At 41.7% G+C, this 26,891-nt stretch overlaps 1 protein-coding gene across 4 annotated transcripts; it reads right to left on the reverse strand.

Annotated features, from left to right (window-relative positions):
* Positions 1–308: 308 nt before the first annotated feature.
* cpm (carboxypeptidase M) lies at positions 309–26,805 on the reverse strand. Of its 4 annotated transcripts, none has more exons than XM_028570940.1 (11): positions 26,601–26,805; positions 25,788–25,864; positions 20,346–20,525; positions 16,702–16,799; positions 8,351–8,523; positions 5,047–5,146; positions 4,559–4,664; positions 3,539–3,709; positions 1,724–1,876; positions 806–954; positions 309–713 (listed from the first exon to the last, which is right to left on the reverse strand). In XM_028570940.1, the coding sequence occupies exons 3-11, from the start codon at positions 20,509–20,511 to the stop codon at positions 444–446; spliced, it is 1,386 nt and encodes a 461-aa protein (XP_028426741.1). In that variant the 5' UTR covers positions 20,512–20,525; positions 25,788–25,864; positions 26,601–26,805; the 3' UTR covers positions 309–443. The 4 variants fall into 4 exon arrangements, with proteins under 4 accessions (XP_028426741.1, XP_028426744.1, XP_028426743.1 ...); XM_028570943.1 differs by having other exon boundaries at positions 26,596–26,805; XM_028570942.1 differs by having other exon boundaries at positions 26,345–26,805.
* Positions 26,806–26,891: the final 86 nt, after the last annotated feature.

The following is a 26,891-nucleotide window of genomic DNA, read 5'->3' on the forward strand; positions in this document are numbered from 1 at the left end:
TTTCTCACATGGTCAGCTCTTCAGTAGTTCATTTCACTTCTTAGAAGGGATTTCTGAAATCATTGCTGCATTAACTAGCAGGGCACTCAAGGCCGTGCCTTATCTCGCAATGTTAACAAAAGTGAAAAATAATTTGTGTATGTTGTGTAATGTAATGTCTTTTGTGAAAACGACTTGGCGAGTAGTCACCACGTCCCAAAGCTTCCAGCACCACCTATTATGTGAGGAGATGTGAACTTTCTGCCGTGATTAAGGCTTTTAACTCCACCCTGGTCCTCCCCCCCCCCCCTCCCTCCCTCGCCCTTGAGTTTGAATACTTCTGCCGTGACGAGGCTGGTGGCGAATGGTGAACCTCCAGAAACCTCTGGAGGACCTCTTGTTGTTTGTTTTCTTGCAGGTTGAGGGTTCAAACCTGCGAGCGTCGCGCCGAGCGCCAGGCGGCTTCAGCCGACCAGGGATTGGAGCGCTGCGGCCAGGCCGAGCACCGCACCCAGCCCTGTCCACGTGGGCCTGGGGACGACTCCGCCCGCCTCCAGCCGTAAATTGTAGTCGCAGCTAGGGGTGAGGCTAGCCTGGGTGGGGTCAGCCTGGGTGGGGTTAGCCGAGGTGGTGATGCGGCGTAACATGAAGTCGTGTTTCATGGCCGAGTAGCGATCGGGACCGTGCGGGACGTTAAGAGTCTCCGTCAAAACCTCGTGACCCGGGTACGTCACCTGTCGATCAAAGAGACCAGAAGAAAGTTAGTGTCACTATCAAATGCTTCTAATGCCCATGCTGTTGAGGCGTCATCACTGTGTGTGTTTACTGTGAAGCTGTAGTTTCCAGGCAGCAGCAGTCGGTAGTATTCTCCGTGTCGGTCGGTTCTGAATGGACACATATTGGTGCGACCTTTGACCTCCACCACCGCGTTCTGGACCGGCACTCCTGAGCCATCGAACACACGACCTTTGACCCCTTAACAGACGAACAAACACACACACACACACACACACACACACACACACACACACACACACACACACACACACACACACACACACACACACACACACACACACACACACACAGACGGTAACAGGTGATTGTTAATTATTGATCTGGGGTCAGTTTCAGTTTAATAGCAAGGAAGAGACAGAAAGATAAAGGGAAAAGCGGGGAGACACAGTCAAACAGATACACGGTCCGGTCTCTACCGCAGACAGGTAAACAAGTGGACAGACAGGCAGGGAAAGAGAAAGACAGGTGGACACAAAAGACACAGACAGGTAGACAGAAAAGTGCACAGATGTGTAACGAGACACAAAGGTAGACTCGCAGATAGAGACAGTCAGGTAAACAAATAGAGGTAGACAGACAGACAGGTAGACACAGAGACAGACGGGTACAGAAACCGGTAGACAGGTACACAGACAGGTAATGACCCAGTTGGACACAAAGACAGGTAAAGATACAGACAGACAGGTAAACAAGTGGACAGAAAGGCAGGTAAGGAGAAAGGCAGGTGGACACAAGGACACAGACTGTTAAACACACAAGTGACAGATAAAGATACAGACAGACAGGTAAAGATACAGACAGGCAGATACGCAGACAGGTAAACAAGTGGTCAGACATGTACAGTACAGACAGGTAAACACACAGGTTAACACAGACAGTTAAAAAGAAAGAAAGGTATAGATACAGAAAAACAGACAGTAAGGCAGGTAGTCAGACGGGTACTGACCCAGGTGGACCTGTTGGATGAAGGCCAGCAGCGACTTCCTGTTATCCGTCCACAAAGCGGGAAGTTGTTGGACTGGAGGAAACTTGCAGCAGGAAATCTCCAGAGTCAGCTCCAAACACTGCGCCCACACATAGTTATAGTCCTGCATCCCACCTACACACACACACACACACACACACACACACACACACACACACACACACACACACACACACACACACAGTACTGTCAAACAACGTATTCATGTTTGTTGGTTTAGAAGTTTCCTAAGTGGAATGCAGCCATCAGTAATGGTTTTGAATACACCTGTGCTTTTCCTACTATGACATGTCAACATGTCTGCTGTGAAAAAAGGTCCATATGGAAGAGAATGTTTTTTAGAGCATGTGCACACATAGTATGTACAACCGCTCTGTGATCAGGAAAGCCACCCTGATCACAGAGGACCCCTCTGACCCCCTCTACCGCTCTTTCCAGTTACAACCATCAGGCAAGCGGAACAAAGTTCCACTGGCCCGGAATAACTGTTGCAAGAAGTCTTTTTCCTTCCCTCTGCAATAACCACTCTGAATAACATACCTAGAGACACTGTACAGCTGCTGTTTCGTATGTTATAAATGTATGTTTTAAAGGTGGGAGTTTCCAATGAGCCTTGTTGAAGGAGAATTTCTGTCACTGTCTGTCCGCCTGTCCATCTCTCTCTCTCTATCTCTCTATCTATCTATTCAAATGCACACACCGGCTGTCCAAGAGAAAGAAATTTCCCAACCAAATTTCAAACCAAATCTACGGCCCTTTGTAACCTCGCGCCACCTTGTTGCCAGGATGCTGCACATATGTGTGCAGGTGTGCCCTCAACTCAGCACTTAATCAGGACTATTTTGGCTTTGTTTGTACTGTAAACTGTGTAATGTCAATAGCATTTAAATAAATATTGGATAATAAAACAAAGACACTCTGTGACTGTCTGCACAGAACTTCAGAATAACCAGGTTTTTATGAGTATAACAAGAGTTGGACTTATTAAAAGGGTAACTTCTGTATTTTTCAACTTATTTTCCCATGTTTTTGTGTCTAAGTGACTGATGGGAACAATCTTTGACATTGGTCCAGTCTTAAGCAACACCGCTGCAGTTGGCAGCAGCGAAACAAGCTGCAATGTAACGTTAAAGGGCTATTACGCACCTTCAGTTTCCGTCCATTTAAAGTGCTCGTTTTGCCTCTGACATGCTCAAATTATTATTCTGAGAGACCGTCACTTTTAGTGGACGAAATTGAGGGTACACATTTGCACTATAGAATAGCATTGCAGCCCCGTTAGTCACTTAGACACCATTGCATTGAAAATAGGGTCCAGGTTGAAATACCAAAATTACCTTTCAAAGGTACACCAGTGTGCTTGTACACGGACTAACTGGCAAACTAGACTTTGTTTATGACATGACACAAACCAGAAGTATCATTACATTATTTGGATCGTGGATGACCATAATATCCAGCAGCGTCCCTGTGTACAGCTGCAGTGTACAGTTCCCTCAGGTAAAGTTGCTGTCAGTGAGGTGATCGGGTTGCAGTGATCAGGTTTCTGCAGCAGGAAACCAGAGGAGGCCGATCAGTGTTTAGTATCTGTCTCATCCTCTGCAGGTTTCAACTGAAGTCCTTCTAGGAATTCACACCGAACAACTCTGCTGTGCTAAAATGTCAACACTCAGTGCAGTTGCAGAAAGTAGTGTGTCCTTTATGAAGCTACAAAGTAAGCGCTTCAGGGTCGATGTCTGAAAAAAAACATGACTTTAATTAAGGCGACGTGCTGACCTGCCAAAGGGTACCACTGGTATCCGTTGGTGACACCCTCCAGGAACGGCCTGCTGTCACCGCAGATGTCACCCTTGTACATAGAAGCGTGGTTGTATGAGTAAACCTTGGCTAGGTGGACGAACACATCGTCATCAGGGGTGACGCTGGCCCCGCCCACCAGCTCGCTGCCTGGGGAAACAGACGTGAGTTGTATATTGTTTATTTTTTTAAGCCCCAAAAATCTGAACAGAAAAATACGTTCTATTACGTGAGACATGTGCGTCGGAGGGGGGCGGGCAGGTCAAAACTTGGTCTAACTTGCAAAAATAAATGTAATAGCTGGCAATGTTTCGGTACCGAAAACTAGTACCAAAACGTTGCCAGCTATTACATTTATTTTTGCAAGTTAGACAGTCTGCAGGAGTTTCTTTGCAACTTTATCCCCAAGTATAAAATATAATACTGTAGACATGAAAATTATGTTTAAGTAAGACACAGGGTAATTAAAAGAGATTCACTAAAGACATTGAGGCTATGACAACTAAAAGGAAAAGCTAAGTCATCAAAATAAAATATCAAAGCATGAATTAAAGAAAACATTTTTCAAAATGAAATATAACAAGCAAAATTGTCCAGAAAATTCAGTAAAACTGATTTATAGTAGAGGCTGCTGGTTTGCTCTCCATGGTGGGTTTTCGACCCCAAAAAAGTAGATCTGCATTTGGTTCTGATCGCAGTGTGTGGGAAAGTTGCTCATGTGAACTTGAATAGTTATCTGACGCTGCTCAACAATATCATGAGTCTAAGTTTGTTGTTTCCTGTCTCTCTTTCTGCTAAAAATAAATAAACCAAAATATTGTCATTGGATTGTTGTGGACCACCTACTTTTGCCTTTATTGAGTTATGGTCTTATTGTTGTTTAACTTTCTTCCTCGGTTGTGGACACTTCTAAACCAACAAACGTGAAGTAATACTGCTGTTTGACAGTACTATGAAACTACGGTTACTTTGTTTGTGTGTGTGTGTGTGTGTGTTTACCTCCGTTGCTGTTGTCGTAAGGATAACTGGCCACCAAAGCACCTCCATGAAGGTTGGCAGAGAGAACAAAACTCTCAGTCCTCAACCAGCCAATCACAGCTCTGACCTGAAACACATCGCACAGTCACCGGCCAATCCCAGAGGGGACTTAAAACACATCATATTTTAAATATTGTTCAAAGGATAAAGCTGGTATATTTTTGTCTTAAACAAAGAGGAGGAAATAGTGCATTTGTTGGGGACTATATTCAGCGGTGGATTTATCCCCATTTAGTGCTTTAGTGAGTACTTGTGGCAGCAGGACGGTTTATATGGGGGGTTTGAGTCAGAATAAACTACAGTGTGTGTGTTCATGGTGATGAAAGAACATGTCACCCAGTGCAGCAGAGTGGCTCAGTGATGTGTTTTTTTTTTTTATATATCAGGCTGTGAAAACACACGCAATACTACGATAATCTGTTTCTGCATCTGAACACACGGACACCGACCTCTGCCTCACAACTCTGCTCGGCAAGCTGCGGCTGCCTCCGGAGACCGGCGAAAGCATCGGGGAAGTTCCTGTTCAGATCAACGCCGTTATAGTTGGTCCTGAAATTGACAGAGACATGGGCTGTTTACTGTATTCCTGGGGACTGACTATCTTCAGGGGCTCATTTAAAGGTGGTCTAAGTGATGTGACGCGTTTTTTAGGCTACAACATTTTTGGTCACATACAGCAAACATCTCCTCACTATCTGCTAGCTGCCTGTCCCCTGAACACACTGTAAAAAACATCTCCTCACTATCTGCTAGCTGCCTGTCCCCTGAACACACTGTAAAAAACATCTCCTCACTATCTGCTAGCTGCCTGTCCCCTGAACACACTGTAAAAACATCTCCTCACTATCTGCTAGCTGCCTGTCCCCTGAACACACTGTAAAAAACATCTTCTCACTATCCGCTAGCTGCCTGTCCCTGACACACTGTAAAAACATCTCCTCACTATCCGCTAGCTGCCTGTCCCTGAACACACTGTAAAAAAAAAAAAAAAAGACAGCCCAGGCTCCACAAATGGATTTTTGTTGCCGTTTGTGGAGCCTGGGCTGTATACAGAGACCGCATATTTCTACAGTGTGTTCAGGGGACAGACAGCTAGCAGATAGTGAGGAGATGTTTTTTTACAATGTGTTCAGGGGACAGGCAGCTAGCAGATAGTGAGGAGATGTTTTTTACAGTGTGTTCAGGGGACAGGCAGCTAGCGGATAGTGAGGAGATGTTTTTTACAGTGTGTTCAGGGGACAGGCAGCTAGCGGATAGTGAGGAGATGTTTTTTACAGTGTGTTCAGGGGACAGGCAGCTAGCGGATAGTGAGGAGATGTTTTTTTACAGTGTGTTCAGGGGACAGGCAGCTAGCAGATAGTGAGGAGATGTTTGCTGTATGGGACGAAAAATGTTGTAGCCTAAAAAACGCGTCACATCACCTTTAACACAACAGCACGTTTTCAGGATTGGAGGTCAGCAGCACTGGTCGCCCAGGTTTCATTTTTGTCTTTAGCTCAACCCCTAATCTGAGACATCGTGGTCAATATCAGACATATTTTTCTTTTAATGCTAAAATGACTAGTTGATTCCAGCTTTATCCAACTTTTTTGACTTTATAATTTATTTAATTTACTGTATTTTATGTATGTCTCTATGCTTATTGCTGCTCCGCATGTTTGCATGTGTCAAAAAATGGCTAAACTCTGAGTTGCTTGGCTGTATTTTGTTGTTTCGCATTGCCTGCTTGCTTGGCTACATGTACTGTCTGAATGTGGGTATTGTTGATATATTACTTTACTAATGTACCTGTTGCTCTGGTCTCAAAACGTCTCACCAAAGGACTAAAGTTGTCAATAAGCATATGGCCAACACTAGCACATTTTGTTGTTTAATGTGCGTTGTCCTAATAAATAAATAAATGAAATTAATAATTTTAGTCATCTGTCAAGCAAACAAGACAAAGAGTCTACAGCCATGCTGACAGGTTTCAGAATCAGCTTTATTAGCCAAGTATGTGAACACATAAAGAATTTGATTATGGTTTTAAATTAATATTTCACCCAAGCTAGATGTAAAGTTAAGTGATGAAAGTTATTACAATCCATCCCATAGTTGTTAAGATATTTCACTCATCAATGTAGTTAGTCCAAGAGATACAGCAGTTGCTGCCGAGGCTCCCATGGGCAAGGCACTTCAGTTTCCCACGGTCTTGCTGCCACAAGGGAGTGAGTGTCGCTTTATACAGTGATCATTTTTTTGCAATTTTACTTGTTATTGAGCGTTTTATACACCACTGTACTGGTACTTTTACTTAAGTAACGAATCGGAGTACTTCTTCCACTTTAGTTCAGTGTAAATGTCTCTTTTTTAGTCCATACCTAAAAAAACTAACTATTTAGCCAATGGGGTGAGCTAATGTGTCATTACCTCAAAAAGGAGACATCACTTCACGAGAATCAATAAAACTTACATTTGATTTAATAACATTCTTTAAATAAGTTTGTTTTTGTTCCTGACTGAAAGTGAAATAATCTCATTGGCTGATTCTTTCCACTTTAAGTTACTCCAGTGAAACGTTTCCTTGTACGTTTTGGAAAAGTGGTGACCTCAAACTGACCACACACGCACGCACGCACGCACGCACGCACGCACGCACGCACGCACGCACGCACGCACGCACGCACGCACGCACACACAAATGGGATAATGTGATTTAGAACGTTTCCTTGTACGGTTCCGAAAAGTGGTAACCTCAAACTGACCGTGCACGCACGCGCACGCACTTATAATACAATCAAATAGACACACACAAGAGGCTCCGATATACAGTTCATTAGAATAAGTCAAAACACTTATAATTAGATACTTAGAGGCTTTTACTGTGACTGTTATCTGTGTGTGTGTGTGAGAGATACAGATCTACAGTGTGTGTCTGGTTTCCTGCTTATCAGTGTTGGGCGTTGGAGGGTTCCATAGTGTAGTCTATACACATTAAAGTGTGCGTGTCGTCTCAAGACTTTAGGTCTTGTTTTGACATTTGGTCTGACATGCACGCATGCACAAGATACTTTTTTGGGCATTTTTAGGCCTTTATATAGGACAGCTGAAGACATGAAAGGGGAAAGAGAGGGGGAATGACATGCAGCAAAGGGTCGCAGGGAGTAAACCTCTATATATGGGCGCCCGCTCTACCAGGTGAGTTACCCAGGCACCCAACGCATACGCTTTAACCCTGTATGAAGCCGATGGTTGACGTGTTCAGTGTTTCCTCTATGTTGATTTGTGTGTTCGTGAGGAAAATGTGAGTACTGTACATGTGGAGTTTGTTGTGTGACACCATACAGGACAAATATATCTGTATAGTTTAACTATTTAGATTGAAGTTATGGCAGGAGTTGTCATAAAAGCCTTATTTTCCTTTTGCCAGGGCACACTCGTTAAGAGTCTATTTAGCTAATCGTCGCCGTTAATATGTGATAACGCCGGTTTATATCACACTGTGTGTTTATATGTTAAAGTTAACTTTTATAATATAGTGTAGGAGGTTATTGGGGGGGGGCTGTTCAGACAGACTTGCCCCCACTGCTAAAAAAAATCCTAAAGAAAACTGCTTGTTTGCAGCAGACCAGAAGCAGCAGCTGTTTTCTCCTTTAAGCTGCTGTATTTAAAATTGTGTACCCTGTGTGTGTGTGTGTGTGTGTGTGTGTGTGTGTGTGTGTGTGTGTGTGTGTGTGTGTGTGTGTGTCCGAGCGTGCGCACACACATGAGTACCTGCCCTGGCTGTACTGGCAGTCTGTGTCCGATTCATCGAAGCCGTCTGGGTTCATCGTCGGCAGGATGTGGATGCGGGTGCTGTTGAGTAACTGCAATGACCACGTTTCGTTGTTACGGTAACCACGCACCAAGTCGTCGATTAGCTGTAGCAGCACCACCCGGCCAAGAACCTGCACACACATGGACACCAATTTTATGTAAGTTAAAATTGACCAAAAGTATCATTTAAATAATTAAATATGAAAAAGAGCAGTATAGATACTGAGTAACTTCTGGCTTTAAATTGGATTACAAGTTGAATGAAGTCTGGTGCTTTAGAATGAACACAAGCTACAACTATTGTTAAACTTCCTCTTGTCACTGCTGCTCAGTTTCATACTTTTATTCATTCATTCCTCTATCCAAACATTCCAACGTTTTTTTTTGTTTTACATGACATGACATTTCAGCAGGATGCATGTTCTTTCCTGCTGGAAACAAGGGGAGGAAGTGATGTTGTGAGTCTGCGAGGAATCGAAATGCGATCCAGAGACGAGTCAGAGGCTGTTTTTATGAGACAGAGAGTTTAAAAAAAACTTTGTGAATGAATGAGAGCCTCAAGAGGCAGAAAGAGAGAAGGGTGGGAAAGGTGAAAGGGGGGTGTGTACGTGTCTGTGTGTGTGCGCGTGTGTAAAAAGCACATACTTGTCAGGACTAGCGCTGCCTCGGGCCATCATTTTGTTTTGCTCAAACACCAGTCTAAACCGTCTCCCTCTTTTCTCTCTCTACTGCCGTCAGTACAATCCAATGTGTGTGAGTCAAACCAACAATTTATGTATCCACCAACCAGTATTGTGTGTGTATCGCAGCCTGCTATATCATAAAAACACAGCAATGAGCCACACTTTTGCACTGGGTAACGTTCCTCGAGTTTTGCTACCAGCGTTAATATAGAAAAATTGATCTTTTTCATGTTAGATTAAGTTCTAGGCATATGAGCACTCTTGCTGCACTCTCTGCTTTCCAGCTGCTTAGGTTTTCATGCTTTATCATGTATGTGATCAAGCAATTAAAGGGATAGTTCGGATCTTTTGAAGTGTGGTTGTATGAGCTACTTCTCCATAGTCAGTGTGTTAGCTACATTAGATGGCGGTCGGCACGCCCCCACTGGAGAAGCAGGCAGGAGCTAAACGTATTTAAGACACCTAAAAAAATCTATGTCAGTTTAAATGTACGCTATATTTAGAATATTTTTAGTGCTTCACCTTGCTGTCAGACAGCCTTTTCCAACAGGGAACTGAAGCCGTTATCTCTGCTCTCTTCAAAGCCACCAGACTCCTCTGACAAAAACAGTCATTTTACCTCTCAGAACACGGGAGTTGCTGCTCTACCGCTGCCTCCATCGGTTAGTTAGTTTGTGTGACTTTTGTGAATTCAAACTAAGCCTTTAAAACAGCAAAATGAAGAAGAAAAACATCCAAACTATACCTTTAAGCCTTGTGTATTTAAATTATTTCTGACATTGAAATATTTTTTTTTCATGCTGCTGTGAAACACAAAAATATATATATTTTTTTCGGATTCACTAAAATACGTTTAACTGCTGCCCCCCCGTCAACAGCAGTGCATGCTACAGTGCCGATCGCCATCTACTGTAGCTAAGACAATGACTATGGCGAAGTATCTCATACAACCACTCTTTAAAACATCCAAACTATCCCTTAAAACACCTTGAATGTCTTATTGGGCGGCAATTTAAAATGATTAATAAATCATGCCACATTTCTCTCCCCTACATGATATTATATCAGATACTTTAAATGATAAAAAGTATCTTTAATTCTGGCTCCATTCTGATTTCCATTTGAAAAAGACTGATTAGCAGTGAAAGGGCTTGTGAAAGGGCAGTTTTCCTTTCTAAATTCAAAGAAGTTTAGATTAGACAAGATCACAACAGTCCAGTGTTGTTTATGTTGCTGTGCATTAGCAGATGTAAGCTAACGCTCAGCGTGCCTCACTTCAGTTAAAATGTCCTCGGAAACAATAACAGTTCCAGAGTCAAAGACAGCAGGGCCTGTGTAGGAGTTTGCCGCTGAGTTAGAAAACACAGGAAATCTCAGTCCCTCTCTCGCCCACACGTACACAAACACACAATGTTCTTTTTTTAAACCTACACAATCAATGTAAGAAAACAAAACGGATACTGTGAGCAGATGAGAGTTGAAAGGCGGTGGCTGCCTGCTGCTCTTTTATTCACTTCAATTCTTCATCTGTGAACTCAGTTGGCTTCGTCTGGCTGACTCCACAGTTGCTTGGAATCTAATTAAGTGTCGTCTAGGGTGTAACTAATGACAGAGACGGTTTAGAACCGAGACGCCCCCACTCAGAGTAGTTTCCTGTATCTGTGTCCTGTTGGTTTTCCCGCCGCCACGCCTCTTTAGGAGACTAGCGGCAGGTCCTGGGTGTATTGATTCCAACGGGAGAAGTGAACGTGAACGCAGATTATGAGCGATTATTTCGCCCCGTAGTCACCAAAGGAAACATTGGAGCCATCCTTCACAAGCCATGTATCTCCAGAACATTCTGACACTAAAATGTAATTTTTCAGACGGACACATCAGGAGAAACTTCTTTTAAGACCTGTTTCTGTCTCAGGACCAAACTCTTGCGAGATCTGGCAACACAGAGAAGCTAACGTCAGCAAACGTTCGTGAACGCCCTAACAAAACTATTCAATTCAATTTTATTTATAGTATCAAATCATAAGAGTTATCTCATTTTACAGATATAATCTATAATTTACATAGACCCAATAATTTCAGTAATTCATTTAGTGCGACAGTGGCGAGGAAAAACTCCCTTTTAGAAAGAAACCTCAGACAAACCCAGGCTCTTGGTAGGCGGGTGTCTGACGGTGTCGGTTGGGGGTGTGATGAACACTGGCAATAATAGTCACAATAAAGATAATGGAACAATGACTAGAAATAGTAGTTGTAGTAGTTCATGGCGTAGCAGGTCACTGCAGGGCATAACTAGTCTCTGTGATGCTAAATATGTCTTTCAGCTGTGTAAATATCTAATGTTAGCAAAAGAAACTATTACTAAATCATACAAATATAACTTTTCATCCATCCACACAACGTTCGCTACATTTTCATACAAAGCCATTTAAGAGACAGGAAATGTGTAATGTTTTATACCATTGGTTGCTGCCTGAAATCTTTAGACCAGAGGATCTTTGCTAATGATTATTTTTGCTACGCCTCTGATTGGCTAGTATGCGTTTCCTTTGTTGGTTGGATTGGTAAGGTTTAGGCATAAGGAGTGAGACTGGTAAGGGTTAGAGTAAGAATACCAGGGTAAGCCAATCAGAGACAGGAGTAGGACGGGCCTGGCCTTTGCCATCCTGGGAAAATAAATATCACCTCCGGGGAACACCGAACTATACGTCTGTGGCGTAATCTTCACCTTACGTGAAACAGTGGGCACACAAGCAAGAAACAGTCAAAAAGAACGTTCATTTTTAATAAACTTTAAGTGAAAAAAAAAAAAAGATATGATGTAACGCTCCGCCAGGTTGCAATTCACCATTAAAAAGAAGAAGAAGAAGTGGTCAAATGTCGCGATCATCATTTCCGGTAAGTGCATAACGGCCATGTGTGATTTGAGACAACACTAACCTGTCGAAATCCACGCACTATGCAAGTAAGAACATGTGTACACAGAAGTTTAGAATTGAGACACAGCAAGACATACAAAAGTAGGCACTCTCTGAAGGGCTGAGGCTGATGGGAATGTTATCCCTATCAAATAAAGGCCTAAAATGCCTGCTAAAGGAAAAGTTAGGATCCTCAAAGTCATGAGGATTCAATCTCTGGGGAACAAAAATGTTTGCACAAAATGTCATGGCAATCCATCCAGGAGTTGAAATATTCAATAACAGATGTTTGTTGACATTCATACAGAGCGACAGTACAGATATGATCACTGACAGGCTCCCAAGAGAAGTTTAGCACGTTGGAGGTGTTAAGTGTGATGTGAGCAGATTAAAGCTGTCGAAAGACATCTGTGTGATTTGACATTTCTGAACATACCAGTTCTCAGGATCAAAGATATGAGTAAACAAACTAACACACAGAAGTGATTATTATCCAACAAGGCAGGCTGCATTCCTGCTTCTGTCGGAATGAGACAGTTTTTTTTTTTTTTTTTCATTTCTGCTCAACTGAACATTGACGACAGATACATCCTCACTCATCGGACCTCTTTCTGTCCCAGGGTTTGATTTTCTGTCGTATCGCGGACGTTGTTTGCTTCCTGTGTTTTTGGATGTTTTGCCAAACAACACAGTTTCCCACCAGGGGCTAGATGAGTGGGTACAAAAAACACGCATACGCCTTTTCCTACACAAACAGGGGGATTTATACCAAACAGAATGTGTGACAAGAATGTGTGCACCTCACGCATAATACGGCAAATGGCCAGAAATATGTGGTCACTCGTACATTACACCCATATGTGATAGCACAACATCTGACACCATTGATCGGTGGCAATACCAACGACATTAAAGGGACAGTTTGGATCTTTTCAAGATGGTTGTATGAGGTACTTATTTATAGTCAGTGTATTACTCATAAATTAGTAAGGTTGCACGATATTGACAAAATGTGATATTGCGATATCGATTATGAATATTACGATATCGATATTAATTTCAATATTTTTAAACATATGTAAAATTTACAAAGGTTACGGGAAACTACATCTTAACAATATTCATAGATTCATAACAATATAGTGCAAAGTGAGACTTATATTAGGGGTGCACCGATCCAATATTAAGATCGGATGTCAGTGCCGATATTGATGAAATAGCTGGATCGGCCCGTGGATCTGTTCATTTTTTCGTTTTGTTAGTTTTTTTTCCCTGTGTGTCGCATGCTGGAAGAGTTGAGTGTACAAATAAATAAGCATTCAATACATTACATCTATGTTATTTCGTCTTAGTTAGGAAAGTAATGTTTAGTTAGGAAAAGTCTGGTGCCGTTAGTCTCTCACATGGTGGAAGGTATACACTTTATTATGAATTCAACAACGGTATCGGGTATCGACAGATACACAAAGCCCAGGCATCGGTATCGGGACTTAAAAAGTCAGATGGTGCATCCCTAACTTATATACGCCTCCGTGGTGTGGCTGGACCACAGGTCGGTTGTGAATGTAAAATATTCAATCTCTCCAACTCCAAACTCTGCCTGCACTGCCTTTTATAAAGTTGCGGGATAGCTACCTGTGAGAAGTAGGTGCGGGATGGGATTCGGCACCGTTTGTATAGTTCATTCAGAAGCTTCTTGAAGCCTTTTTTATCCACTGTGTGGATGGGCATCATATCTTTGGCCAAATAATACGTTATAGCCTTGGTGATTTCGGTACGTCTCTTCGAGTTCTTGTCGTACTTTGTGCCACTAGCAAAAACACTCGTTAGCGAGGCTTGTTTGCCTAGCTCTGGCGTATTAATAATTTTTTTTGGGATAGTATCATGCACTCCTGATTCGTTCCGTTTTGTTGTCTCTATCTATTTCTTCACTTACCCTGTCACTCTGTCGAAATATGCACACACATCACGTGGTACGCTCCATAGGGTTTGTCACGTAGTGGACCCGTGCGCTGACATGCACTAACATGTGCAGGTGGCAAGTTAACTGGCCAATCAAACATGATCATTACAGCGTTTCAAGCGGGCTCTAAATCAAACACAACTAAGTTACACAGGCAACGGACGGGACGCAGCTCTCCACAAAATAAACTAAATATTGCGTACTTATTGTGACACTGTCGATATAATATTGCGCAATGTGATATTGCGATAACAATATTAAGTCGATATATCATGCAGCCCTATACAGTAGGTTTGGAGAAGCAGGCAGACGGGGGCAGCAGTTAAACGTATTTTAGCGAATCCGAACAAACTATTTTATTATACCAGAGTCACACAATAACACAACCTAACTAACCGATGGAGGCAGCGGTAGAGCAGCAACTCCCGTGTTCTGCAAGATAAAATTACTGTTTTTGTCAAAGGAGTCTGGTGGCTTTCAAGAGGGCAGAGATAACGGCTTCAGTTCCCCGTCGTAAAGGGCTGTCTGACAGCAAGGTAAAGCGCTGAAAATATTCTAAATATAGCGTCCCCTTAAACTGATTTTTTTTTAGGTGTCTAAAATGTGTTTAGCTGCTGCCCCCGTCCACAGCAGGACACTGCTTAGCTTCTGTGTTGGTACTTGGTTGATACATTTTCTTTTGCAACACTTTTGTATTACAGCGTGTGATAAACACTGAATCAGGAGTAGGGTTGGGTATCCTTTGGTTTTTTTCCGATATCGGTGCTAAAACGATACTTTTAAAAAAGGAGCACAAAATGACAGTTGGCGACATTAACGAACGGCTTGTTTATTGCTAAGACCATATGGTCAAATTAAATGATTGATTAATAATGTAATAATAACTTATAACAGTTACTTTATTTCACCAGTAAATTGCTGGTAAACGACAAAAACAAGCACCAGATGGGAAAAGGGAATTTTACAATAACTTTGAATGCACTACAAGGCTGGCGAGTTTCAAGTGAACGCACCGTCTGTGTTGTTTTTCCGACAACGGCAGCTGCAGTCAGACTGTTACGTCCCGGTGTTGGAATCCTCTACAGTTAAATACAGTCACACTTTACACCGCTTAACGTAAGCTGTCAGCATTTTAACCATTGGGTTCAATCCAGCTACTAGCTAATGGTAACTTAGCTTCCCCATGCAGCGATGCTTCTGAAAAAAAAAAGAAGTCAGGCACCGAAATACGGCACCGAAATTTTCGTTACTACAGTTTACGTCGGAACCGGTGCCCTATTGGCACCGTGTTTCGGTACCCAACCCTAATCAGGAATAAGATATAAGATATTGAAATCAAGCTCACTCCTCTTCATCAACCCCGGACACAAAATGACAGTTTCTTCATCTTCGCAGTGTAAAGAGGGCGTAACGTGTTTGTCATGCTCACAGGGGAAAAAAAAACTCCTGTGACACAGAGAGATGTTTTCTGGGAACTGCTAACATTATCACACACAATGATCTCCCCACGACACCTTTTCAACTTTTCCATAGAGGCTACATTCCTGCTGTTATAATGTGTGTGAGTGTGTGTGTGTGTGTGTGTGAGTGGACTCAGTGAAAAGGCCTTTTTCTGGACGTTTCCTCCAAACCGACACACTCCACTGACTCTGTTTGCTGACTGTGTAACACACTGTGCAAGTGTGTGTGTGCGTGTGTGTCGAGGCGTGACTTGTCTATTTAAGGACATTTCCATTGACTTTCACTCTCTCACACACACACACACACACACACACACACACACACACACACACACACACACACACACACACACACACGCGCAGTCTGATCAGTAGTCGGCCGTCACCACGGTAACCAGATGCTGGTCAGAGGTTGCTAGGAATTTCCTTTACACCATTTTTTGCTTCTTCATTTGCTTATTCCTCCTAACCCATATTTATTTTGTCTTATTTCTTTAAAACTTTAAATGTGTACCGTTTACATTTGTACCCAACTAACTAACTAACTGAAGGATGAAGTGTCTTCTTTTGTGTGTTGAGAAAATTCTCCTACTTCTAATCTAAATAAAGTCTTTAAAAAGCCTCTTGGATCAGCTGGAAAATAAATCGTTATAAAGCTGAAAACAGGGCTGTCTTTCTGACACCGTGAAAAGTTGAATGTTTAGAGATACATGGTTCTCACAGAAAAGCGACGCCACAAACATAATGATCTTATAGAATATGATGCATTGCTGCAGATTAAACTACCCGACAGTATATGAAGGAGTTCAAATAAACACAACCTTAAACATCTACAGCAGATAAATGCAACATACAAAGGTAAAAGATCCGAATGCTTATCCACCACTGTCTCACTGCACTGTGAGCATTTAAATGAACTGGCAGTAATGCTTGTACTGCAGTCAATAAAGTTCCTGTCGGTTGCTTCTGTTGGAATCATTAATCCATAGATTTGTTTTATAATGTAGTCTAATGCTTTAATGTTGATTCAGCGTACATACACACAAAAACACACACACACACACACACACACACACACACACAGTGTGTCAGTCTGTCGTCTGAATACAAAGTGTGTGTGGAGTGTGTTTGACTTGAATAGCTTTTGTTGATCTCTTTAGTCTCCTTTTAGTCCAGCTTCCTGTCAACAGGGAGGGGTCCTGATGTGTGTGTGTGTGTGTGTGTGTGTGTGTGTGTGTGTGTGTGTGTGTGTGTGTGTGTGTGTGTGTGTGTGCGCGTGTTCACTCACCTCGTTTCCATGCATGTTAGCCACATATTTGAACTCGGGGATGCCGACGGTGTGACGGCGAGGACTGAGACCCAGAGCCAAAACCCACAACTGCTGCCCTGAGAGAGAAAGAGAGCAAACGAGAGATTTTGTACATTTAAGTTACACTTTTGTGTGTTTCTGAGGAAAATATATTTTTTTATAGTGAATACAAGACTGGAGGTGGATTTAGTTTAGCTCTAAACCGAGTCTTGACACTGGCTTGGGATTCCACTGCTCCTCCGTGGCTCTTGTGTTGCCTCCAGTAAATACTAAACAGTCAGGAGAAACATGTGAAAGACATGTGTAATGTTAAAGGTGTAGTGATGAAGCCACAGAAAATTATCACTTATCTACTAAGACTAGACCACTGATTCTCAAACTTTTTCATGTCAAGGACCCCTAAACTGATACAAATTAGACCACAAACTCCAATTTGGTTAAGATTTCAATAGGATTTTTGTTTTTAGAGGTTTTATTACAGAAATTGATGAAACCCATGACCAAAATAGTTATATACTGTATTCTGTCATTGTGTTACTTACATAAATTATTCCCCTTTTTGCTGGGGACCATCTGCTTGAACCACCTAAAGCAGAGATCTCCCGGGGCCCCTAGGGGGTCCTCAGAGTTACTGCAGGGGGTCACGAAATTATTGTTAATTGTTTTCATTGTCTGTACAGAAAAATACTAACATGAGACGTGTTCGTCAGATGTGGATAAGTAAGTTAAAAGTTGCAAAGAAACTCAGTCCCACACAATGACTTGCACAAAATAAACGTAATAGTAGGCAATGTTTTCGGTACTAGACCATCATCTGGCAAAATGAATGGAGTTTTTTCAAAAATTAAAATGTGTTAATATGACAACATATTATTAGCAAATAGAAATGAGCCTATATGTGAAAAAAACATATTGATGATAGGCTTACTGGCCTATAGGTAAGAAGATAGTCACTAATGTAGCCATCCAGAGATACAGTTAATCCTGAAGATTCACATGTATGTTTAACACTAAAACATGATTTATAAAATCGTACCAACAATTATTTTTATAGCTTAGTTTTCTATGCAGTAAAAAGGTATGTAAAGTATAAAGGCTTTAGGCTTTTATTGTAGGCCCAGTTCAATATGCAAATTTTTTTTAAATAAAATATCTAGTAGGGGGTCCCTGCTCCGTCCCGCTTTCAGATAATAAAAAATATACAAATCCAAGTGTATGTCAAGACCAGTTAGTCTTGTTAATTTTTCTTACAATATGTGCAGAAATAGCAAAGATTTTCAGGGGAAAATGTTGTTTGGATGAGACGGTGGGTTGAGAAAGGAGGACTGTAAAACCATGCAGACAGACAGTTATGTGGAGAGGCACTGAGACCTGACGAACTGGACAGTAAAAAATAATCACACACAAAGACGTCTGCAGCCATGCTACAGTTGGCTGTACTTTAACACATAGCTAAATGCTAACATCAGCATGCTAACATGATCCCAATGATAATGCTAACATACTGGTGTTTAGGAGGCATAGAGCCCTATTTTAACGATCTAAGCGCACTGCGTGAAGCGCCTGGCGCAGGTGCGTTTAGGGCTTGTACAAATCCACTAGGTGTTTTTTGGGCGTAACATGCAATACACCAATCAGAGGGTCATCTCCTATTGCTATTATGATGGCGGATTTGCACAGTAATATTTTTATTTATAATCTTTTGCATGTTTTGTCTGCTGCTGCATCCCTGTGTGTATGTAGGCTCATTTTACTAATTTGCTGTTAAAATAACAATGAAATGCTGCGTTATTGACTTTAGACCAGGTTTTTGTTGGTCAATGGCGCGATCACTTCCCGCTGCCTCAAGATAGCAATACGCCCAGAATGCACCTGAACACACCTCCCTGTAAGACCAGCACGCCCATGGGCGCACAGATGGGTGCAGGTGCATTTGCTATTTGGGCGCTGGATGGGAAATTGACAACTGCGTCGGGCTTTGTGCAAGATAGAGCCCTGAATGTTTTTTTTTTTTTTTTTTTTTTGGCTCATCTCATTCAAATATAGGAAGGATACTATACTATGTATGTACTTTCCAACTAACATCTTTGTTTGAAATATTTTATTGGGCATTTTCAGCCTTTATTTTGACAGGACAGCAGAAGACATGAAAGGGGGGAGAGAGAGGGGGAATGACACCCAGCAAAGGGCCGCAGGTCGGAGTCGAACCCGGGCCTGCTACATCGATGACTAAACGTCTATATATGGGGACCCACTCTACCAACTGAGCTATCCGGGCGCCCTTGTTTGAATTTTAAAACATTTTCATTCAGTAGACTGAATACTTCTTCATGCAGATAGTTGAAAGAGTCTTTCAGGGTTTTGAAACATCTTTAAACAAAGAGGTAAGTGTTGTCAAATGGTCCTCTTGATTTTTTAAAGGTTGCCAGCTATTTCTTTTCCAAATAAGACAGAAGCTTAACTCTTTAACTTGAACTCAATCTGGAGCTAATATTTACCCACCTATGTGAGATTAATGCATGTTTTCAGCAGAAAACAAGGGATCATTAACCATCTTTTGAAAAGGGATCATCGTTACAGATGCATCGATTACAAATTTCTCAGACGATACCGATGTGTAGACTTTTAATTTTTTTTTCAAATCAAAACTTAAAAAACATGTAGCACATAAAACAACTAAAAGTGTATGTGTTAGTCTGTAAGGTATTCAGTAAAAAGGTCATCTGAAATAATATATACATTACTTTTTTATTCTTTTAATCAGATTATGAAAGTTAAAAGGCTCATCTGATATTTTTTTAGTGAGCAAATAGAAAAATAGAAATTAGTTTCATTGTAAACATAACTACTGTAACTAATACAGATGAATGAATGAAGCTCTGCAAGCCACAGCAAGTCTGTGACACACACACACACACACACACACACACACACACACACACGGTTGTTAACCATAGTGGTGGGAACGATTTATCACAGCAACACGAGGGAAAAACTGGCGAGCTGCAGACAGACGAGGTAACAAAAACACGCGCGCACACACACACACACACACACACACACACACACACACACACACACACACACACACACACACACACACACACACACACACACACACACACACACACACGTTGGACGCAGGCCAGCTGGTCTGTTTTAGATTAGCTCAGATTATCTTTGTGTGTGTGTGGGTGTGAGTGTGTGTGTGTGTGTGAGTGATTAGCCACATTAAGACGTTACAGTCCCGTTATGTGATCACACAAACACCACCCAGACACACACTGAAGGCAGTCTCACGGTTGCCATAGTGACTGACACCAGACACTTTATCAGTCAACCATCATCCACTGTGTGTGTGTGTTTGTGTGTGTGTGTGTGTGTGTGTGTGTGTGTGTGTGTGTGTGTAATCGGTCTATTTTCTCTATGTAAAATTTAGATTTATAAACTTCAGAGGCAAGTGGAAAAGAACTTGTGCTGCAAAGCATTTCGAAATCCAAAAGTATATAATTATGAGATATTTTCGGACAGACGGACAGACAAAAAGTCAGACAGCGACCGGCCAGACGAAAGACACACAGTCACAGACAGACAGACAGATAGACAGACAGGTGTGCTGTTACCTCTGACAGACTGGCCAATGCTGTACAGGTGTGTGATGGCGGGGTTGGAGGCATTGACCTGGAGGAGGTACTGCTCGATCTCAGGGTTGTTGTGGTAACGAAACTCCAACGTTGCGGCCGGGGTGAGGATGAGGCAGGGGAGGAGGAAGAGGAGGCCTGATGACATCACTGCAGTGTGACCTGTAGGAGGAGATGGCCGATAGGTTTAACGTGGGAAGAACTCAAGTGTATTTCTATGGGAGTCATACATTGACCTACATTTCACCTTATTTAAAACGAAAAATGTATTGTTCGTTGTGGGTCCAATTCATTAAAAGCTTATGAGGAAAAACCTCAGGCAGCAGATTGTCAGAAATATGGCTGCTTATGAAACATCTATTATCAGGTACAAAGGTCAAAAGTCCTGGAACTAAACAAAGGTTCTGTTTACATTCAGTGTTACTCATTAAAACACACTATCTGCCTCCCTACCAAACGTGTTGAATGTTGAATATCAATGTTCAGAATCAGACTCAGAAAAGGATTTATTGCCAAGTAAGTAACAATTCCAAGGAATTTGCCTTTGCCAGCTCAGTAAGTTTCATGGATTTCTGTAACTTGTTCCATGTAGAGCACATGTGTCAAACTCAAGGCCTGCGGGCCAAATCCGGCCCCCTCACAAATTTTAAACTAGCCCGCAATCAATTTGGGTTCACAATAGATTTTGGTCCGTCTAGATGTGCGCCAAACCAAAAAGACAGGAAACTAAAACTGTAATTATGTGACACTCAAAACAGAATTTGGCAGATTTGCTGACTTTGAGACTCACACAACCAGTGAGTTTTGCATATTCAGACCTGTGAAACAAAAAAAATGAATCATTGTTTTTGCTTGATTTGCTAAACCCTATGATGGCTAAGGAACTTTTTTGCTGACTTTGGGCCCTATCTCGCACCCGGCGCGGCGCAGTGCAAAGGCCGACCCAAGTGTCTTTGCTAGTTTAAGACCGACGCAGTTGTTAATTTCCCATCCAGCGCCCGCGTCGTTTATATATTGAATGCACCTGCGCCCCATCTGTGCGTGCTGGTCTTACAGGGAGGTGTGTTCATGTGCATTCTGGGCGTATTGCTATCTTGAGGCAGCAGGAAGCGATTGCGCCATTGACCAACAAAAACCTGGTCTAAAGTCTATAACGCAGCATTTCATGGTTATTTTAACAGCGCAAATATTTTAGGCTCGTGCACAACGTGCGCGCAAACTGCTTGTTACACACACAGGAATGCACAGCAGCACATGCAGAAGATTAAAAACAACAATATTACAATGTGAAATAGTTTTGGTGGCATAATGCTCGTGCCATATATGAGCAGATCAGTTTCTTCTCCTGAAAAATCTCTCCTTTCTGCTTTAACAAATCCGCCATCATAATAGCAAGGTACAAACGTGCCTGGCTGTTAAAGGGAATGGGAGATGATCTCTGATTGGTTTATTGCATGTTACGCCGAAAACACACCTATGAATTAATGAAGACACTAAGTACAACCCATTTGAACCATGCGCCCGGCACACTGACCTTCTTTTCCGCAAAAGTGGATTTGTGTCAAAGATGTCTGGCCCATGATGCGATTCTCATTTCCCAGTGTGGCCCTTTTGTTTAAGTTGAGTTTGACACCCCTGATGTAGAGGGAGCAGCAAACTTTAACGCCTTTTTCCCCAGCTCAGTTCTAACCTTTGGAACAGAGAGAAGGATATGATCCTGGGAACAAAGATTGTAAGTCCCGGTAGGGCTGGGCGATAAAACGATAACGATATGTCTCGCGATAGACACGTAATCAATATCAATAGAAAATGCGGTCGATAAAATGTTCGATAATTTGTTTTTCTTCATCAGAAGAAACCAGAGGTTGTGAAGCAAGTTTGGTTGCATGAACAAAGGCACTCGCTCTCTGGTAACCTAGCAACGTAGGGAGTGACACTCTAACAGCCAATTATGTAACAGTATCAAGTTTGGTTGTGCCACATCGCTGTCTCGTGTTCTTCAATAACAGAACCGGCGTGGGTGATAAGTGGAAAGTGAGTGCCGCAGCGCGCGAGGAAATCGTTGATAAAACAAAGTCAGTCATGGCAGTTTTTGGGGATTTTATAAGTCTGACCGTAGTCAGACCAAAGTTGTCAGACCGTCGTCCCCACCAACACTGGTAATACCACAAACTTGTTTTACCACTTTAGCCGCGCTCACAGCCGTATTCGCCAGCAACGTCCAACAACATCTGCAGCTGCTACACCGCACAAGCAGCAGACCACCATGGAGAGGTACTCTGCATCAGCGCCTTACTAAACACTACAAGCAGCAGACCACCATGGAGAGGTACTCTGCATCAGCGCCTTACTAAACACTACAAGCAGCAGACCACCATGGAGAGGTACTCTGCATCAGCGCCTTACTAAACACTACAAGCAGCAGACCACCATGGAGAGGTACTCTGCATCAGCGCCTTACTAAACGCTACAAGCATCAGACCGCCATGGAGAGGTACTCTGCATCAGCACCTTACTAAACACTACAAGCAGCAGACCACCATGGAGAGGTACTCTGCATCAGCACCTTACTAAACACTACAAGCAGCAGACCACCATGGAGAGGTACTCTGCATCAGCACCTTACTAAACACTACAAGCAGCAGACCACCATGGAGAGGTACTCTGCATCAGCGCCTTACTAAACGCTACAAGCATCAGACCGCCATGGAGAGGTACTCTGCATCAGCACCTTACTAAACACTACAAGCAGCAGACCACCATGGAGAGGTACTCTGCATCAGCACCTTACTAAACACTACAAGCAGCAGACCACCATGGAGAGGTACTCTGCATCAGCACCTTACTAAACACTACAAGCAGCAGACCACCATGGAGAGGTACTCTGCATCAGCGCCTTACTAAACACTACAAGCAGCAGACCGCCATGGAGAGGTACTCTGCATCAGCGCCTTACTAAACGCTACAAAGAAATAACGGAGGCAGACATGCTGGGCACTGTCCAGAAGCCAGGTTACCAACCTAGCACTAAACCTGCAGAAAATAGTTTTTCTCAGGTTTCTTATATTTAACATTTTATTACACTTTATTAAGCATTTCTTACTTATTCTTTAAGTTTGCACCTTAATGTTAAGAGACAATTGTTAAGTGTTCATTGTGATTTTAGACCTATGTTTACATTTTAATTATTTGAGTGATTTCCATGGTTTTGTTGACATTTCTGCTTTTATAACTGAGGGGATTATAATCAGAGGAAGGTTAAGTTTAAAATAAAAATGTTTAAATTTAATATATTTTTAATCCTGGTCGTTATTTTAAATAGGTCATAAAAAATATCAATAATTATCGATATCGACCAATATGAAACACTTATATCGCGATACAGTTTTCAGCTATATCGCCCAGCCCTAAGTCCCGGTACTATGTACACTGATATAGGTCAGAAGGTAGGATGGAAGTAGACCTAAAATAGCCTTGGATATGAAGATATGCCAATGTTTAAGTCTCTGTGTTGATAGAGAAGACCATCCAACACGTTCATACAGTTCACAATGGTGAGCGAGGGCTTTAAAACCAGGGATGAACCTCAGAGATCCATGGTACACAGTGTCCAATGCATGTAAACACACACACACACTCGAAACCATCAGTTGCAAGCACCTCTGACCCCAAAGTCTATCAGTATTTTATTTTTATTTATTTGGTCCATATGCAGTTAGTGACCTGCATATTCCGCAAAGTAGAGGAAGAGAATACCATTGCAGTATTGAATAATTGGAGCTCAGACGCAATTTTGTAATTTTCTCAATTTCTGATCCTCTGAATAAAAAACAGAAAATTGGAAAAACAGGTTAAAGATCCAATTTTTTAATTTGTCAAGGTGGAAAAAAAATTTAAAATTGGATATTTGAACCCATTTTTCTGTTTTTCCAAATGTCCGTTTGTGCTTAGAAAATTGAACTGATAAGCGTTACACTGACCAACCAGCCTCTTTCTAGATTTGAACGAAAAGGCCTTATATTGGCTTGCAGTCTTTTTCTTCTGTAACTCATTGGAAAGATGTGAAACCATTTGGCAGGAATGTGTGTCACATTGGGTGCCTGCTGGGGCATGTGCATGTGCATTGTATATGGGATACAAATCTATTGTGCTTCTGGGTGTATTTTACTTGTAAAGCAACGATTCATTCATGTGTTTGTGTCCAACATTCTGTCTCTTTTAACTCTGTTTTTGGCCTCTACCGTAGATTGGATAACAGAAAGGAAAAGAAGTGGACGTAGCCACCTGTGACGGAAGATGAGATCAGAGCATGTGTACAGAAACAGAAGCATTCATTCAGAAACTCAGGAAGTTATGAGTGACTTTTGAATTGAACCTGTCAGCAGGAAGAAACTGATGAACTTAGATATGACTGTTTTGTTTGTGTGTTACATGAGAAAGTGAAGCAAATTTAGATCTAAAATGGGTTTTTATCTGTTTGTATTCACACCGTTTTTTTTTTGTCCATTTCAATGTTTCATTAAACAGTAACTTAACCTTTGTACTCTACATGCTTTTTGTACTCCTGATCTGCCTAATAACTCTTCACTCAGCCGGGGCTTTACTTTTGTATCCTCTATTGGTTTTTCTTGATTTTGTTATGTTTGGGTGTATTTTACTTAAAGATATGATGTAACTTTTCTGCATAAAAATGCCTAAAAACAACTAGACCTATGAGCCTTTGAATGTCACCAAGTTATCTTTATCCAAAATAATATATGATATTGTATTTTTTGATCAGAACGTAAATAAAGGCAGCGATGGAAGGAGCATTCGGATCCTTTACTTAAGTAAAAGTAGCAATACGATTGCTGTCTTTCATGTGAAAGTATGCAAATCTATTAGCAAATGCACTTAATTGAAGTAGCCTATCAAAAATAAACATACTCATAATGACTAAACACACATGTGAGTGTTTTACTCTCGTTATATTGTATTGCTGGATTTTTATTACTGATGCATTCATGTCTAATTAGCATTTCACTGTTGTAGTTGTTCAAGGTGGAACTGATTTGAACCATTTATACACTGTGAGGAAGTTTAATGTATAATAAGGCTATGTACAACATATATTAAAAAAACATGATGAATTGTTAACTTGTGCATAACGCATTAGTCTGTAAAGTAACTAAAGCTGTCAGATAAATGTAGTGTAATAAAAGAACAATATTTCCCTTTGACAGTAGAATATAAAGAAGCTTAAAATGGAAATACTCAAGTAAAAGTAGCTTGAATTTGTAGTCAAGTACAGTACTTGAGTAAACGTACAAGGATATATTTTAGGAACACTATGTGGGTGTTCCTGAAGCAGTGGAGCGCCTATTGCTGATCGATAATCAGGCACTGGGAGACAGTTCTATCCGTACCGACGGTCAGAGGTCTTACCTGTCTGCCGCTTCGCCGGTCCGTATATGCGACTCGAACACCGACCAACACCGACCACAGTGACGGGGCTGCTGCTCCTGCAGAGGTGAGACAGTTTAAACACGGGCCTGTATGTCTGTCCTCTTCTTTGAATGAATGTTACTTATTCACCGGCGGGTCTGTCTGTCTCTCTCGGGGAGAGGCGGAGCTTAGAAGTGTGTGTGTGTGTGTGTGTGTGTGTGTGTGTGTGTGTGTGTGTGTTTTTTTTGTTGGGCGCAAACAGATTCAACAAGTCTGTAAATGAAACAGAGTGGTTATTCATTCACATTTTCGTAACGAATGTGTGTTTTCCCTTAAGTTTAAGTTCATTTACTATAAAGTGACGCAAACATTCAACTTTGTTTATTTTTTACTTTGCATTTTAACATATTTTGTACTCACCGCTCTCTTAGCTAATACATCCATGGTGGGCACTAACGTTAGTTAAAAACAAAATAGACCTAGCTAATGTTACCCTTTATCGTTCCACTGCGACAATTCAATAAATAAATAAAAAATAATAATAAATGTTGGCCTACCCACTTTGACGGCGGACAGTATATAAAGTACTTTTGGACACACAGTTTCAATACTAAAAGCTCTGCGAGGGTGTAGAACATGACCATAGAGTGTAGAAAATAGACACCGGTGCGTTGAGCTAGCTAAATGCTAACGGAAGATTGCTAACGTGCTCACACTGACAATGCTAACATGCCAATAATGTTAACTAGCCTAGCTAGCTAAACGTTACCACTTTAGTTAGGGTGCATGCTAGCATTACTTTCTTTACTTAACGAGAAAGAAGAGGGTTTAGGGGAACTTGTCGAAGTTGTAGGGGTCCTTAAGGATATTGTAGCACTTCTTGAAGAGGTTGTAAGGGCCCAGAAGATTGTACCACTTCTTGAAGAGGTTCTTGGGGAGGTGTTGGGGCCTTCAAAAAGTTGTAGAGGTCACTAAAGAGATTGTTAGGCGCCATGACAAAGAGTCCTTGAGGTGGTTATGGGAGTTATTTATGACGTCTAAGCTTATATAACTAATATACCGTCTGTGTCATTCAATAATAATCTTATTTATTTAGAAAAACCT

The sequence above is a fragment of the Perca flavescens genome, chromosome 23 (genome assembly GCF_004354835.1).
Source record: "Perca flavescens isolate YP-PL-M2 chromosome 23, PFLA_1.0, whole genome shotgun sequence".
NCBI classification, from domain to species: domain Eukaryota; kingdom Metazoa; phylum Chordata; class Actinopteri; order Perciformes; family Percidae; genus Perca; species Perca flavescens.

Bases quoted from the DNA above. Each gene is read 5' to 3' on its own strand.
- cpm (XM_028570940.1), bottom strand. From the start codon at position 20,511: ATGTCATCAGGCCTCCTCTTCCTCCTCCCCTGCCTCATCCTCACCCCG. The intron at 8,524-16,701 runs GTGAGTGAACAC...ATGTGTGTGCAG, and splicing joins CTAACATGCATGGAAACGAG to GTTCTTGGCCGGGTGGTGCT. The intron at 955-1,723 runs GTCAGTACCCGT...TCGTCTGTTAAG, and splicing joins CATCCAACAGGTCCACCTGG to GGGTCAAAGGTCGTGTGTTC.